Here is a 17,399-nt window from a genome sequence, read left to right as displayed (position 1 = left end):
GACTCTATTTCTATGAAACATCCAGAATAGGTAAATTCAGAGACAGAAAGCCCACTGGTGGCTGCCAGGGGCTGGAGGCAGGGGGGATGAGGAGTGACGGCTTGGTGGGTGTGGGGTGATGAACATGTGTTGGAACTGGACAGAGGTGGTGGGTACAGATCATTGTCAACATACTAAATGCCACTGATGTTTTCATTTCAAAATGATTAATTTTATGTGACTTTTACCTCAAAAAAAAAAGAAAAGAATCAAAAGAAACCCATGGTACAGGCTTTTATGAACAGCAGCCACCTGGTGACCAGAGTTCCGAGCTTAGCTCTGCCACTTAGTGGCACGAGGATGGTAAGTCATCTCTCTGGGGTTAGTTTCCTCATCTGTAAAATGATGGGGAGAAGATCCTAGCTCTCAGTCAGGACAGCCTGTCTCAGTCACGCGGAGGGACGTTCCTAAAAGCACAGGGCCACCCCTCCCTCTCAGAGTCTGATACGCCCGAAAGGGAACCGTGCCTGTGTTACCACGTTGAAAAACTTCATTTCAGGGTTTGAGTCCACCCCTTGAGAGAACATGAGACTAAAGACTGCTAGGAGCCCATGATTCCAGTGTGTTCATCTCTGACTGCATAGAATTGTAGCTGATTAAAGAAGACAACACAATAAACGAAGGCCATTTATTAGGAAGACAAACGGCAAATAACCACAAGCAGTTCTCTTGCACACTTGGCAACTACACAGGAGAAAGATATCTTAACAGAGCCCACGGGGTTTTGCTTACACCACAAAGAGTTTTAAGGCAGTTTAATTCGAGACTACAAAAACTGTGACGTGAACATAACATTCACAATAAGTCAGGCCCCAAAACGTCCCCAACACCAACAAATCTCTAAAGTCGTCGACAGTCACTGTCAGGGACAGATAAACGGAGTCTCAAAAGCAATTCAAGATGATGCCCATACAGAGGGGGCCGTTCAGGGACCTCCTAAATTTACGTAGTTAACACAGATTCATGGCGCTATCTGCAGGCCTCCACTCTCAGACATTTTTATTTCACATAAACATTTTACACTGTCCTAGGAGAACAAATGCACATTAGGTGAGAGAAAAACAGGACTCACTATCTCGTACCACGAATAGAATTGCAGAAGATACAGGGCCAGACACAGCCACACTGAGACAGATTAATGACTTTTCTGGCAGGTCCCCAGCAGGAACTGAGGATGAAGCTTAAAAGTATGCTGGGATAAGCTCCGTCTTTCCCTCTGTGGTTACCACCTGGATTAGGCTCCCTGACCTTGGTCGGTTTTTCTCTGTGATCCAGTCATGGAAGGTTCTAGAAGAAAGAAGAGAAGCTTTACATTTTACAAGCAAAAATCTGGACACATGCTTATATTCACATCAATGGCTTGGGGGGATGTGAAAAAGCCACCAGGCATCATGGACACATACACAGGTCCCCAGCAACTTCAGTACTGGCTCATTCTAATTCCTGAGTGGCAGGATTTGGTGAGACTTTAACTTGCATTTTTGTATTTTTCTGCATTGTTGGAATCTTTTACAATACAGTGGTATGATTTTAAGTGATTAAAAAAAGATTTTAATTGGGGCCCGCCCGGTGGCATAGTGGTTAAGTTCGTGCACTCTGCTTTGGCGGCCCAGGGTTCATCAGTTTGGATCCTGGGTGCAGACCTACACATCACTTATCAAGCCATGCTGTGGCAGGCGTCCCACATATACAAGAGAGGAAGATGGACAAGGATGTTAGCTCAGGGCCAGTCTTCCACAGCAAAAACAGGAGGATTGGTAGCGGATGTTAGCTCAGGGCTAACCTTCCTCAAAAAAACCCAAAAAAAACCTCAAAACAAAACAAAGATTTTAATTAGTTAATTCTAAGAGATAGACATGCACACAATACTTTATGCTATATTACCTTCCCGGAAATTTAAAAGAAAAAGAAGTTCATTTTTTTTTTTTTTTTTTAGCAAACATTTATGGAGCACCCACAGCTGTGCCAAGCAATGGAAAAAAGATACAAAAAACAGACTATTACAATAAAATCTGTTAAATGCAGGAATGGGGGCATTTAATAACTAACCGTTTGGGGGAGTCGAAAAGATCTCCTCTAACACGATAGGGATGAAAAAAGTACACAACGAATTCACAGGGATAGCACGTAGCTGATAATGTTTAAAACAAAACATTTACATTTGAGCACACCGTCCACTGACAATCCCCCGGCTGGGACTTTGGACCTTCTTTCATTAGAAGGCACTGACGAGTTCCCGGGACATTCATTAGTGCCGATCTATAATCTTCCAGACCAGAGTTGATGTTTAACAGTCAAGTCATTGGCGCTCCCCCTCCAAGTGAAGTTACAGAGGCTTAATTAATAACTCCCTAATTAATGCTAAAACTCCCTAAAGTACTGCACGATGTCATGACCCCATCTCCAGTGGAGGGCTCTGTGGGGGACCAGCCTCATTTGGATGTGTAGGAGCACATGTGGCACTCAGGCAGGCTATAAACTGTCTTCCTTCTCCTTCAGCCTCGTCAACAGTCCGGAGGAGGTGACAGAGATGCCCTTCTAACCATGGATGGCAGAGAAGGTAACGTGCTCACGGACATTTCAAAGCAAACTTTATGCCGACCTGTCACCTGAGTTTTCAAATGCTACAAACAGGTGAACATGACTTCTGGAACGATCGCTGTCCCAGCCCACCCTCTGTGGGTCTGCGGCTCAGCACTGATTCACACACGTGAGCCCAGATGTTCCGCCTAGATCGGTGTCTTGCTCCCACACAGCTGCTCCTCGTTACAGAGATGATGACGTCAACAGGAGCAGAGGTTCACTGAGCACTCGCTGTGGCTCAGACATGGTGCCACGTGCCTGGCTCACACTGCCACATTTAATCTTCCTAACAAGTATTCTGGACCCCATCACACAGACAGGGAAAGGGAGGCCTAGAGCGTTGAACAGCACGCTCAGGTTGGTTCGCTGGTGAGTGGAGGAGCCAGGATTCACGTCAGCACCATGGACCCCTCCACTCTGAGATTCACACGAATGTGTGATATACCCTCGGAGGCTGGTAACCTCACAAAACCACCCGTGTTAATAAACCAAGAGAACACGGACTTGTCCTCTAGCCCATAAAGGGCAGAGAACGGGGGCTGGAAGCCGCTTAATCACTGGCATGATTGCTGCAATACTCACTCGACTAGAAACTCTAAGGGCGTCCAGGAGCGGAAGTCGGCATCTGGCATCGACTTCCTGTTCACCGCGGTATCCAGGGTAACCCTGCGGAGCAGAGATAAGCTCGTCATGTATGCTTCCCCTGTATAACAGCTGCCGCTCCTCCCCAGACAGGAAAATGCAGCGTGAGCCTCTGGCAGAGATGACATGCAGATAATCAGAGAGAGGCCAGGGAGCCGTCCACAGTGACGGAGATCACATCCCAGTAATTCGTGAGGCGCGTTGTGACTCACCCTTCAGGCAGACAGGAGCAAAATGAAAGAGCCACCTGCTGCCATTTTAAAATATGGCCTTTACAGTAAATTGCTTTGCTGTTTATGTCTTCATTCACACCCTAAACTGGGGCAGACTCATTTCTAAGGATTTTTGAATAGTAATAATAATATTCCTTTAAATATGAGAAAGTCTCATCCTTTGTTTTGTGGCTATTTGCTTTGAAACCTTATGATTTTCAGTAAGAACACACAGAATTCAGATATGTGTGACTCTCCCAAGAACACCAGGCCTCGGGAATCGTTGAAAATCGCTGTGGGACCAGGTCAGAGAATCACAGACACTCACAAATGAAGGGGGACTGAAAAGTCTAGGCACCCAGCAGTCCCAACGTCCACACTCTCTCGGACTATAGCAAGAGAGCAGCCAGATGGTGCCGGAATCCCTCTGGTGAGAAAGAACCCTACCTCCAGAGCAGCGGCCTCTCCTGGGACAGCTGAATGGGGACCTTCTTCCTGATCACAAATAGGAACATCTCCCATATTGTCCCCTAGGCTCCCCCGACACATACACACAAAGCCTAAACACAGGCTCTCCTCTACACTGACCTTATAATGACGTGAAAGACAGACTACAAATATTAAAATAAAGTGCGTTGGCTACTTGTAATAAGGAGGGAGGGAGGGACGGATAGAGAGGAGGAAAGAAAACAACCAAGAGGCAAGAAAGACCCAGCCCACCAGCCCATCAACCATTCTGGACGGCCCAGGATAATCCAGCACCTGAAGAAGTATCTTCGGGGCTTCTGGCGAATTTTAGAAGCCAAGGTGATGGCACACGCAAGTCCCTGGTGGAAAACGACAGTAACTCTCAACAGTAGGGCAGAGGAGGGCAGCAACTGGGAAGCCCCCAGTGACTTACGGGAGCACGGCAACGGCTGTAGACCCGGACGGCATGCCGCTGTTCTTGCTGGCGAGGCTCTGGCAGAGCTGATGAACGGCACTCTTGGCCATGCCGTAGCCGATCATCCCTGGGAAACGGGGAGAAAACAGTTCAGTGACCACCGGCCACCAGTGGTGTGTCCAGAGAACACCACACCAGGGTCCAGAGGAGGTCTGCAAGAACAGAAGGACGGACATCTCTGGAGAGAAAGTGGAAGGGATGTAACATTTCAAGTGCCCCTCCTGCCGGCCTGGCACTTAACATTCGCCACAAATGCCAGGAGGCTGATCTTATTTTTACTACTGAGGAAACTGAGGCTCGGACAGGGTGAGTAACGTGCTCACACTCACATACAGACTTGCACCGAGGCCGAGCGAGAGGTTAAAGGCCATGCAAGAGGTGGGTTCTGAACCCCCGGATCGATAACTCCTTGTGGGCAAAATCGAGCCGTCGTGTGGAGTGCAGGCTACGGCGTCAGGCTGCACAGTTCAAACCCCAGCTCTTCCACTTACCACTAAAGAAAACCTGGGTAAGTTCTCAAAACCTTTCTGATCCTCAGTCATCCTATCTGTAAAATGGGAATAAAGGACTTAACCCTGGACAGAGCATAAGGTAGGTGCTCAATAAATGTTTCCCACCAAATTAACAGAAGTAATGCACCCTGGCCTCCAACCGTCTGTTTAAAGTACACCGCTTGAGCAATTCTGACGTAAGTACACATGCTACCTGTTAGCCCTCCTTTCCTCCCACCAGTCAGCGAATGTTTGCTCACTGAAGCAAGGCATGCCTTTTATTAGGACAGGTTTCTGTCTGCCCTGCAGACATGTGGTAGGACAGGGTCTGTCTCCTCTCTATAGTCCCCACAGCAGCCACCGTAGATGTTCACTAAATGCCGCTATCACAGATGCAAAGAATGGTTAACTGTCTGAACACCCCTCCTACTCCAGAAAACCACTTCTCCCAGAGGTCAGCAGCCTCCTGAAGACCTCAGCAGATGTGCTGTTTAAAGAGCAACAGCTGAGGAGGCATCAGATGTCCAGGGGGAAGCAGGTCACAGCCCAGCCGAGGACCCAATCACCAAACCCTCCAACAGCAACCTTGCATTGCAAAAGAGGGTCAAGGTCTCGACAAGGTATTTGGAAGCACGAGAAGAATCTTTCCCCATCTCTGGCCCCTCTGTTTAACCAGGGGCAGGAGGCCAACAGCGATATGAGGCTCTAACAACCCCACAGCGATTAACAAAAACCAGCACAGGAATCGCACGCATCCAGCCCCATCCCCAGCACACTCCCGGGGCTCATTCTGAATTTCATCCAAACCACATGAGAGCAGGGAACCTGATGAAGAAAGAAGCGAACAAGCAACCAGCAACCCGCATCCCTGCTGGTTTACCTTTACAGAATTCTGCACCATTTGGGTCAGGGCATCATTTCCAAGATATGAAAAAAATGCATCTCATTAAGAAGATAAATACGGTCTTCCCAACTATAAAATGATCGATGTCGCCCCTAAAGACTGACTTCCAAACACAGTGCAGATCCTTACAGGGTAAACAAGAGTGACCACCACCAATTTGACACAGTTTATCCTCCAGAGGACAATCCACAAATACAACCTTGGAAATAGGAGGGAGGGGGTTTTCTCAGTATCTTTCCAAGTGAAAACCTTTCCCGGGTTTTTCGTTTTTTGTTGGTTTTTTTTTTGCTGAGGAAGATTAGCCCTGAGCTAACATCTGTACCCATCTTTCTCTACTTTATATATGTAGGGTGCCTGTCATAGCATGGCTTGATGAGCGGTGCATAGGTCTGTACCCGGGATCCGAACCAGGGAACCCTGGGCCGCCGAAGTGGAGCCTGTGAACTTAACCACTACACCACTGGGCTGGCCCCAAAAACTTTCCATTTTTCAACGACTCTCCTTGGGTTTGAAGGCCTACTAAGCCTGTTCATCATTTGCTTTCACAGATTTCCCCAGATTTTTCTGGGGTCTGAACCAAAGTTAAAAGATCTCATGACTCAAGTGAGTTTAACAACATCTAACTATGAGCTTAAAGATGAACAAACTTACTAACACCTGAAGCAGGAGTAGCTGGACAAAAGAAGCCCAGAGTAACTAATAATAAAAGTTCACATTTACTATTGACTCTCACAATACCTTTCTAAGCCATTTACATGCATTAAGATGATTACAAGTCACAACCACCATATAAAGGAGGTATTACTATTTATTTATCCCTATTTTACAGATGACAAAACTGAGGCTCAGAGAGGTCAAGTAACCTGCCAAATATCACACAGCAAGTAGGTGGCAAAACCACAACAGCAAACCAACCCGTGAAGTTTCAGCGCCAGCGATCTTAACCACTATCCAAAATTGTAAAGAAAGATATTTACAAACCAAAAGAAAGGAAAAGACTGTTTTGTCCTTTAGAAAAATTAGTCTCTCAGGCCTAGGGTTTTCTTTTGTAAATGTCAAGCCATTACTCATTTCTCTAGTTACTCACTAGTGCCTCTGCTCCCTGTCATCTTTAATAAAAGTCAGATCTCACCCAAACTAACATCTAATATTTACACGGATGTAATTATTGCAATAGCCACGGACTTGTAAGATCATATGCTCTGAGAAATGTAGTAAGACAATGAGTAGTAATAAATCATCCATCTGTAAGAGCCTCACAGTTCAGTGACTTACCTTAAAATTGAAAAGGTGCTCAGTCTCTCCCACGTACTAAAGAAGTCCAAAAACAGCTCCTGTGGTTTTTTGAGTTTAACTTCGGTCGCGGAGGTAGACACTGTCTGCCTGTCTGTCTGTCTCCCCACCCCGCCCCCACTTAAATTCCTTTGGCCCAAAGGGAGTGTTATGGGTTGAACTGTGTCCCCCCAAAATTCCTATATGGAAGTCCTAACCCTCAGCACCTTGGAACGTGACTGTCTTTGAAGACGGGTCCTTTAAAGAGGTAACTAAGTTCAAATGAGGTCATTAGGGTGGGTGCCAAAGAAGAGGTTAGGACACAGACACGCACAGAGGGAAGACCCGTGGAAAGACACTGGGAGACGACAGCCACCTGCAAGCCAGGGAGAGAGGCCTCAGAAGGAAGCAGCCCTGCCGACACCGCGAGCTCAGGCTTGCAGCCTCCAGAACTGAGAGAGGATAAGTTTCTGTTATTTAAGCCCCCTGGTCTGTGGTACGTTGTTATGGCAGCTCTAGGAAACCAACACAGGGAGTGAAAAATGCGAAGGAAACTGGCATCTGCACAGTGTCACAGGAAAAGCACAGAATTTGAATGATCAGGGTTTCAATTCGAGGTAAGTTTGTAACTTACTTATGGCATAAACCCAGACAAGTTACTTAACCCCTCTAAGTTTTAGTGTCCTTACCTGTATATTGAAAAAGATAATAATGACATCTACTCTCCAGGATTAAATGAGAATATATGTGAAATGAAAAAAGTGACGATAGGGGCCAGCCCCGTTGGCCTAGCAGTTAAGTTCAGTGTGCTCTGCTTCAGCAGCCTGGGTTCAGTTTCCAGGCATGAACCCACACCACTCGTGTGTCAGTGGACATGCTGTGGCAGCAGCTCACATACAAAAAGAGGAAGATTGGCAACATATGTTAGCTCAGGGCTAATCTTCCTCAGCAAAGAAAAAAGAAAGTGACTATAATAAGACTTACCATGTGCTGGGCACTTTATATAGATCAATTTCTCTAATGCTCTACAGCTACTGTTCAAGGCAGATGCTATCATCAGTATATTACAATTAAGGAAACTACAGCAGAAATTTGGTCAAAGAGATCAGATAATGTGTTCAAGGCCACATAGCTAGGGTGAAGAATCCACCCCAGCCTCTCTCACTCTACAGCCCACACTATTTCCAATGGCCAAGCCGCTTCCCTGGGACACATGAACAGAATGTGATGATGATACATGTTTTTTAACTCATTAATATCCACTACAGCATTATTCCCTGGGTGGATCACAGATAAATAAACCAGACGGGAGGGAGGTGCCAGATTACGGCGCTCCTTAACCACCATGAACATGAGGACAATCAAATGAAAGGATCATTCCCCTAAAGATTCAGGCCTAAAAGGAAGCAAAATCCAGCCAAGTGTAAAGGTCCTTAGGGGGTAAAGGGCTTTCACATTCCTCACCTCACGAAGTGCCCAGCAGCCCCAGTGAGCAGGTGTGAGCGTTCCCATTTCACAGACGGGGAAACGAAGGCTTACCAGGAGTCCCCTCCAGGGCAGCCTTGGCCCCAGTCAAGGTCAGGAGGCCTCCTTCCTTGAGGTGCTTGGCGGCCAGGTAGCTGGAGATGGTCGACGTCCACACGCTCTGCTTCCACATCAGGTCACAGTTTTTAAAGAGAGCTGAGTGAAATGGAAATGTGAGTTCAACTCACGGCACCCGACACTTGAGGAAGCACTCACGGCCGTCCCCACTATCCCGGCCCCTGTCTACAACAAAGTCTAGTACAAACGGCACAGGGCTTGTGGTCAGAGAGACACGGGTTCGAATCCAGGTCATGGGATCACCCGCGTCTCAGCTTCGTCACCTGTAAAGTGGTAACATTTTAGCCAATAAACGAGGACGGTTAACAGATAGGCTGGACTGGCTGTAACTCAAAGATTGCTCTCCTTCGTGAAGGGCATTGGATTTGTAATAAGAACCATATGTCTAAGTCAGCTTCTACCCGTGATAGAAATCTGAGGGACTTACCACATGGACATTAAGAGAGCTTTTATAGAGCTACATTTTTTATGGTTGAAAGTTTAATGCCAGCTTTAAAGACTCTTTAAACGAAAGCTGAAATAACAACCGTCTCACACTGGTTTTATCCCTCTGGCCTTGCTAGAGATGTAAGGAGGAACAGGTGGTAACGTACGTCACCTCATGGCTGAGCAACCATCCCTCCCTCCCTTACAGGGCACACAGGACCCAGGGGTCTAGAAAGAAAGCCCTCCTGACATGGGAGTGGGGTCGTCAGTAGGTGATAGGGGTCTTCAGTAGGTGATAACCAAGGTATTGCATTTCCCTGCTAAAAACGACTTGAAAAGAAAATTCATGGATCAACATCAATCACTTCTTGTTCCCCAAACACCCAAAAGGCCATCAGAGTGTTTTGCCAACCTGATCACCCCACAAAATACCAGTTTCACATTTAAGTGTGGTTCACAGAAAATCAATTCCTTCTTAAATGGCTTTAACTAAGAAATGCAGAAGGAATGATAGAATTAGAAAGCTTTCCTTGTCCAACCCCACCTGGGCTAACTGACTCAGGCAGGGACTAGCCATGGACGCTTAAAACCATTAGGTTTTGGGAATTTGGAGGCTCAAAGTGTTCAGGAACAGGATATTCACACACAACGCCAAAGCAGCATCCCGCAGATCACTTACTAATTGCAAACAGAAAAATGCACCTTTACAGGAAGTCTGTTGCTGCCACCTTACCCACCATCCAATGTGGCATCACGATGGATGGGGAGGGCGAACTGACAGGGTGAGAGTCTCAGGGGGATGCAACGTGAGGCACACACCACCACTCAGGAAGAATTCTCCCCTCCAAAATATTCAACCTGAATCTAAGCCAGTCTCTGGACCTAAATCCCAGTTCACAGGAAACACCAGGGCCAGGGGAACAAAGTCAATGGTACCTTAAAGAAACAGACAAATTCAGAATGTGGGACATTCTATATGAAAACTGCCCTGGACTCACCAAAAAAGTCTATCACAAGAAAAAAAAAATTCTAGATTAACGGACTAAAAACCACAACAAAATGCAGTGCATAAACCCTGATTTTAAATTATTTAGGGAAAACAACTATAAATCATATGGAATAAACTGGGGTAATTTGAATATAGGCTAAATATTATTAATATTATAGAATTACTGTTAATTTTCTTAGGTATGGTAATGGTATTATGATAAAGCAGGAGAATGGGTTTAATGTTTGGAGATGCATGGTGAAATGCAGTGAAGTGTCTACTTACTTTCAAAAGGTTAACAAAAAAATACACAGAGTACACACATGCCAGAAAGCAAGAGAGAGCAACTGTAGCAAATGTTAACAACGAGCGAATCTGGATGGAGGGAGAAGCGCGTTCAGTGAACTGTTCTTTCAACTCTTCTGTAGGTTTGAAAATGTTCACAATAAAAAGTTGAAAAACGTACTCAGCCTTAATAAAAGCTCAATGTTGAGTCCTTTTGACCTTCAGATTGATCTCTCCATTTCATACACACACCCCAAACCCAGAAATAAACCCCGTAAGATCAGGGCAGAAACAATGCTGATTTCATTCTGCCTCTATTTTAAACTTCAAATTCAATGTCCCCTCCCCTAGTCCTCTCTACGGGAAGGTTTTCTTCATCTGCAAAACGGGGGTGTTAACCCCTACCTCACAGAGCTCCTGCAAAGATTCTTCGAGACACACAGAAAAACGCCTGGGCTGGCACAGAGTATAGACCCAACCCGTGCCAGCTGGAAAAAGAGCAGAGCGAATGATTAACGGAGAAAAGGACTCACACTTGGACTTGGCACTGCCCCCAGCCCATCCTCCAGCCACACAAACGATCGCGTCCACCTTCTCTTCACCCAAGAGCTTTCCGACCTCAGCAGCCACCTTAAACAAAAGGACGAAAAAGACACATAAACTGTCAGGGAAACCTAAAGAGGTTTTTACAGATACATCAGTTTATTTTTCATTTCTTTTTAAATCAGTTAACAGTACCTGGCAATTATTTTCAAAATTAGATGTAGGACCAATCTAGGATCAAGCATGTTGGATAGTGAAGCCCAATTACATTTCAAAGTGAAGTTTATAAAGCAATCTAGAGTCTTCTTTTAAACATTCTAAAGGGTGGGGACACAAGCATTCCCTGGAATAAAACAATTAATAAAGAAAAGCAGGAAAAGGTCAAAAAAAAAATCACCGAGAGGGGCCGGCCCAGTGGTGCAGCGGTTAAGTTGGCACATTCCGCTTCAGCGGCCCAGGGTTCGCCGGTTCGGATCCTGGGTGAGGACATGGCACCACTTGGCAAAAGCCATGCTGTGGTAGGCGTCCCACATATAAAGTAGAGGAAGATGGGCAGAGATGTTAGCTCAGGGCCGGTCTTCCTCAGCAAAAAGACGAGGATTGGCAGCAGTTAGCTCAGGGCTAATCTTCCTCAAAAAAGAAAAATCACCAAGAGCTTCAATGCCCACGGCTAACCGTCTGGTATTACTTCTTTCTAGACTTTCTTTGCAAATCACAGAATCATAATCTGAGATAATCAATTCTACTCTCCCCCTAATACAAAAATCCCCTTAACTACAACTCTCAAAGAAAATGCCAAAGAGGTTATTTTTTAAAAAAGAGCAATAAAAAAATACAGTCAGTGGCAAAATGTTGGTAAATACTGAGTACACAGGTGTTCATTTTAATTTTCTCTCTACTTCTGTTTGATTGAAATTTTTAAAGTGTCGAAAATATATACATGTCCTTCTGTTACAATTTATTAAAACAAAATCTGACAATAGGCAACCTAGGCCAACAACCACGACCCTTGTCCATATTTCTCTGGAATGGCCGAGACGATGCCTCCCAATTGCTTCATTAAGATCAATCTTAAAACAACACAAGATGCTGTCTCTCCCAGCAGCAACATCTCAGTCCCTGACTGCTTTTCCCTGCAAATTCTGAGGCCTCAAAGTACTCTTTCAAAGAGAATGCTTTGGCAATGAAACCAATCTTTTCTCTCCCAACAGTCCACACCTAAACCTTTCAAGAAGATTCCTGAATTTTCCTTGGCCTCAATTCCTGAGTATTTCAGCTAATCCCGACTTATCTTTTGGTGACCTTTCTCCTGGCTGCCCCCTCCCTTCATCCTTAAGCCGTGTCCTGTTGCCAGAGCCCAGATCCCAGCTGCGGGAAGCTGGGTCACCTGACATCTGTGTGTACACAACCCATGCATGCTCCACTTTTTAGGGAAGCCTGGAGTCCGCAGCTACAGTGCAGCTGTTTGACTTGTTTTTTTACAATATCTATGCATTTTTAAATTCCTTCCCCTTAAATTTTGCTCTCTGCCCAATAGTTTTCTATAGATTTAACGCCTTTCTCAATTCTTCATCTCCTCACTGTTGCTGGTGAATTTCGTGCCCAGAGGGCCAATTTCACATGTTAGGATTCAATTTCTTCTTCTGGAGCTTCCAAAACAAAAAGTGGATGTCAAGCTGTTTGTCCAGAAATTCTTAAATGGGTGAGTGGGGGAGGGGAAGTAGACGGGGTTAAAGACTTTAAAAGCTAAAGCTTGTAATAACTAAGACATTTCTCAACCTTTCTCTTAAAGATGCACTGTACAGTCAAGTCTCAGACAGGACCACATTCAACAAAGCACATGGACATCAGAAGCCTGCAATTAACAGGAGCAGAAGAGACACTGATTACAGAGAACCATACCTGCCAGGGCCACGTGGCTCTAAGCCCAGGTGCTCCCCTTGCACTTGGTTTTAGCATTTACTATCTGATTCACATGAAGCTATTCTATTCTGCAGAGAGGCAGCTCAGCATGCAGACAGGAGCGCAGACATCAAATCCCACTGCCCAGGTTCAAATCCTGGCTATGCCACCTACGACATGTTTGACCTTGAGCAAATTCCAGGGCCTTTCTGTGCCTAAACCCCCCATTTCTAAACAGGAGATAAAACCAGAAACTTTATTTTGGGGGTGTTATGGAGATTAAACGAGCTAACGTGAACAAGGCACTAAGCATGGTGCCTGACACATAACAATGCCATGTCGGGTTTGCTATTAAGCCCATTAAAGCCAATACATATTAAGCGTAGGAAACATTAGGACCATATTAAGAAAAGTAAGAACAACAAAAATCTATATTCTAGAATAAGCCAGCTGGCTTTTTACATTCTAATCTATGTCAAACTGATGCTTTAGAAAGGGCAAATGCCCACCGTTTTAGAGGTTTTAATTTTTAGATTTATACATGTAGATGTTTGGAGAAATGGATTAGAAGAAAATATAACAAAACAACTGCACAGTGGGACTAGAAATGATTTCCCCTTTCTTTTTATTTTACTGTATTTTCGATATCACACATGCACCACTTTTAAAATTTTTAAAGTCTGTTATAAAAATTAGCTAAGGATCCTAAAAGGCCCAACAGTGTTCACATAACTAGAGAAAGTATAACCAAACAAAAAGCAGCCCCTGAACTCATTCAAGTGCTTAATAAGTCTCTGGTTAATAAGTGGTTAATAAGTGTCTGGTTAATAAGTGTTTAATAAGTCTCTGGTTAATAAGTTGCCTGTCTCATTAGGAGACCCAGGCTTCCAACTCCATCACTAGCTAGCTTGTTGCCATGTCACTTAGTCTCTGAAAGTCAGTCTCCTCCGCTATCAAATGGGACCACCACTACCTGGCCACCTGCGTCACCGGGTGCTTGTGAAAACTGGCACATCACACAAAGAATATGGAGGTATCCTGGGGAACGTGGGCTGATGCGCTGGCAAGAGAGCCACACAAAGCAGTCTTCCCGGCAGCAACTTGGAATGGCTCTTCCGAGAGCATCTCAGATATTGATACCAAGACACCCACTGAATTGTCAACAGTGCTTCCTTCTGGGGAGTGACACTATCGCAGGGAGAAAGTTTACTTATATTTTTATAGTTTTGTTTCACTTCTTGTTTCACAATAAGCATATCATTTTATAATTAAAAATAACGTGTTTGGTTAGTATTCGTGCTTTCAACTGGGGAGCTCCACTTTTTACAAATATCCTAAATAATCAGAGATGGAGACAAAGATGTCCACCACGGCATTCTTGATAATGGTAAAAAAGACAAACTGCAAAAAACTTAAACGCACGTAGGTGGAAACTAAGGAAATTGTGACCAATCCATAAAACTAAAAATTACATGTCAACACAGAGCTTTTTTCAAGTGATCTGGAGAAGCATTTAAATTAAATGTTAAGGTAAAAAAAGCTGACCATAAAATATAAAATACAAGATTATCTCAACTTGTAAAACTAATAACATATAGTATGCATAGGAAGGACAAGAAAATGGGGCAAAATGAGAACAGTAAGCTAATCAGAAATAAATTACGGGTAATTTATCTTCCTTGTATTTTTCTTTCACTTTTTCCAAAGTTCCTTCAATGAGCACAAATGGCTCTCATAAATAGAGAAACAATACTTGAAACAAAAGGAGGAACACACTGCTGGTGGAAACTCCTGGCCAGGGTTCCCCTAACGATGCTCAGCGGGGCCTTTTCTGGAATTACCTGGTCAGCCTGCTCAGTAAATGAGTCTGTCATCTTAACGACGACACTAGCACTGGCCTCTTCATTCTCCCCGATGTCGATGCTGGCGACCCACTGGAGCGAAGGAGAAAACAGCTTTGGTCAAGAGATAATAAGTTGTTATTCCTTTAAAGATCCACGCCCAGAAATGGGGGGAGTGGAAAGAGATAAAGGCTTACATGAAAACCCACTAGAAGAAAGGACCCAGCTACTGCCCTCTCCCACTCCTCACAGCGACGCTTGGCGTCAGCCAGGCTACTCCTTACTGAGGCCCATTCAGCCTCCAAACACCTCATTTTTCTTCTACTCTCACCTCTGAAAGCCAAACCCTACACTTCCAGAGACTTCCTAGACCAGCGGTCTGCAAACTTTTTCTGTAAGGAACCAGAGTAAATATTTCAGGCTTTGCTGGCCCTCTGGTCTCTGTTGCAACTACCCAATTCTGCTATGGTAGCGAGAGAGCAGCCATAGACGAGAGGAGAACAAATGCGCGTGGCTATGCACCAATAAAATTCTGGATACGGAAATATAAATGTCATATAGTTTTCACATCCCAAAATCTTCTTTTGATTTCTTTTCAACCATTTAAAAATGTGAAACCAGTCTCAGCTCTTGGGCTGTATGACAGGTGGCAGGCAGGATTCCGCCCATGGAGAACTAGTTTTCCAACCCCTGTCCCAGACCATAGAGGGATGGCTTCGGGTTTGGGAACCAGACAGATCCAGGTTTAAATCCTGGTTCTGCCAGATCAGCATCCACTCAAGAACACTCACGACTTCTATGTCACAAGCCATGGAGGTCAGAGACAAAGAAATGGCTGCATCTCATCCTCCCAGAGACCCTATGAATGAAGAAGGGGGGAGGGGAATGGGACACAGACGGAACACAGAGAGCCAAAGGTCAACCAGCTCACCAGATTCTGTCAAGTCAAAGGTAAACCAAATTGAGGGCCCAGCAGGGGGGAAGTGCCCCCATCAAGCGACAGCACAGCCCTGACCTCTGTAACACGTGGATACCAACAGGACTACTGTATTAACGTTAATGGGAAGAGTAAATGCAATTAAGAGTATGGGGAGCGCTGTGCCTGGCCCCTGGCCTGCACTCCTTAAATGCTTCCTCCCATTGTCACCACCACCCATCTCCGCAGACCTGGGAAGACGCTGCAAATCAGTCTTCCCAGGTTCCGAGCTGGTAGATGGCAGGAAGGGGGTGGCGTGTTTAGAATCCCTGAGAAGCATATTCCTATACCAGATTCTGAGCGAGAAGAAAACCCTGGGACTCTCTCTGGTCCCAGGGCACCCTCGCCAGGCTGCTGCTGTTAACTAAACTCCCAGGAAGGCTCCCCAGAGCACCGCACAACTTCGAGCAGGTGACAGCTGCAGCGAGAAGACCCAGGGCAGTGTCCACGGGAATGCGCTGCGCCCTGCTGGGTGGCCCGGCTCAGGGTCCCTGGCCAGTGACCAGGGGGCTCCTATTTGCAGCCCTCTGCGAGCAGATACTTGATTACCCAGAGCAGTTGAAACAGCCTTTGCAAACAAAGAAGCCCCCAGCATTTGGGGGCTGAGCCTTCAAAGTATTAGGCCCAATGGAGGCTTAAACATGAGTATTTACCAATATATCAATAATATATATATTTATATATAAAATAAGTATATCAATAGCAGCTAACATTTAAACAGTTCCTACCACGAGTCACATAACTTAGGAGCAACGAGTCCAATTATCTCATTTAATCTTCACAACTCCCCTAAGGGGTAAACACTATCATTATCCCCATTTTACATATGGGGAAACTGAGGTTCGAGGACATTAAGCAAGCAATTCACGGTCAGAAGACTAGTAGCCCGAGGCAGGCAGTATAATTCCAGATCTTTCCTTCTCATTCTCTCTCCATGTCCCCTCAATTCCGCTCCTCTTGTCTTCCTCCCTCTACGGAATTTTCTCCCGAGTCATGCCCTACTCCCCAGGCCTGGCGAATGCCGAGGGAGCAGCCCCCCACCACTGTCCTTGCAAAGCAAAGTCCCCGCACCTAGGGCCGGGCGTGGGCACCCACTCGGAGACAGGAACAGACTTCTAGATCACTGCATGCACGTGCAAGCACCCACATCTGGGGTGCCCAGGGCCCCCCGGCCTCCTCCAGGCTGCCCTCCCGGGCTGCCCGGGAGGGCCCCGGCCCCCGTCATCCCCGCGCCCACCCCCGGCGGCGCGGCCCCTGCGCTCGCGGCCCCACCGCAGTACCCAGTTGCAGGCCCGGAACGCGTGCACGCAGCGGGAGCCCAGCGCGCCCCGGCCGCCGTACACCAGCACCCGGCGCGCCTCGCCCGCGGCCGCCGCCATCCTGCTCCTCCCGCGGCCCCGCGCTCGACAGCCGCGCGCCGCACGCCCCGCCCCGCCAAGAGCGACCGCGCGGCCGCCGCGCCCGCCCCGCGCCCGCTGCTGCCGCCTAGCGCGCGGCCCCTAGGTGCCGGGACCCGCGAAGCCCCGCCCGCCGCCCGCCCAGGGCTGGGCCCCCGGGCGTGCTCAGCGGCGGGTGGAGAGCTGGTGTGCGCGAGTGTGGGTGGCCCCTGCTCTCCAGATGCTGAGAGTCCACTGGGGACACAAGACAAACCACATATATTTTTCCTCTATGAGTGAGGTTCTGATGCCCGGCCGCCCGGCCCTCCTGTTTAAGAGCTGTGTGGCCCTAAACAACTTCCTTAACTGCTCTG

General features: G+C 46.5%; 1 protein-coding gene across 1 annotated transcript; it reads right to left on the bottom strand.

The window, feature by feature from the left end:
- Positions 1 to 653: 653 nt before the first annotated feature.
- Positions 654 to 17,087, bottom strand: QDPR (quinoid dihydropteridine reductase). The gene is made up of 7 exons (XM_046657304.1): positions 16,930 to 17,087; positions 14,674 to 14,766; positions 10,921 to 11,017; positions 8,626 to 8,766; positions 4,378 to 4,486; positions 3,205 to 3,288; positions 654 to 1,326 (listed from the first exon to the last, which is right to left on the bottom strand). Exons 1-7 carry the CDS (start codon positions 17,026 to 17,028, stop codon positions 1,221 to 1,223), a joined length of 729 nt encoding a protein of 242 aa, XP_046513260.1. The 5' UTR covers positions 17,029 to 17,087; the 3' UTR covers positions 654 to 1,220.
- Between the last annotated feature and the right edge of the window lie 312 nt (positions 17,088 to 17,399).

The sequence above is a fragment of the Equus quagga genome, chromosome 3 (assembly GCF_021613505.1).
Source record: "Equus quagga isolate Etosha38 chromosome 3, UCLA_HA_Equagga_1.0, whole genome shotgun sequence".
NCBI classification, from domain to species: Eukaryota; Metazoa; Chordata; class Mammalia; order Perissodactyla; family Equidae; genus Equus; species Equus quagga.
This window is presented reverse-complemented; position numbering and strand designations above follow the sequence as displayed.

Excerpts from the sequence above, each read along its gene's own strand:
- QDPR (XM_046657304.1), bottom strand. The coding sequence starts at position 17,028 with ATGGCGGCGGCCGCGGGCGAGGCGCGCCGGGTGCTGGTGTACGGCGGC. Across the intron at positions 14,767-16,929 it reads CGTTCCGGGCCTGCAACTGG|TGGGTCGCCAGCATCGACAT; the intron begins GTACTGCGGTGG and ends CCTTCGCTCCAG. Across the intron at positions 1,327-3,204 it reads CCCTTAGAGTTTCTAGTCGA|AACCTTCCATGACTGGATCA; the intron begins GTGAGTATTGCA and ends TCTTTCTTCTAG.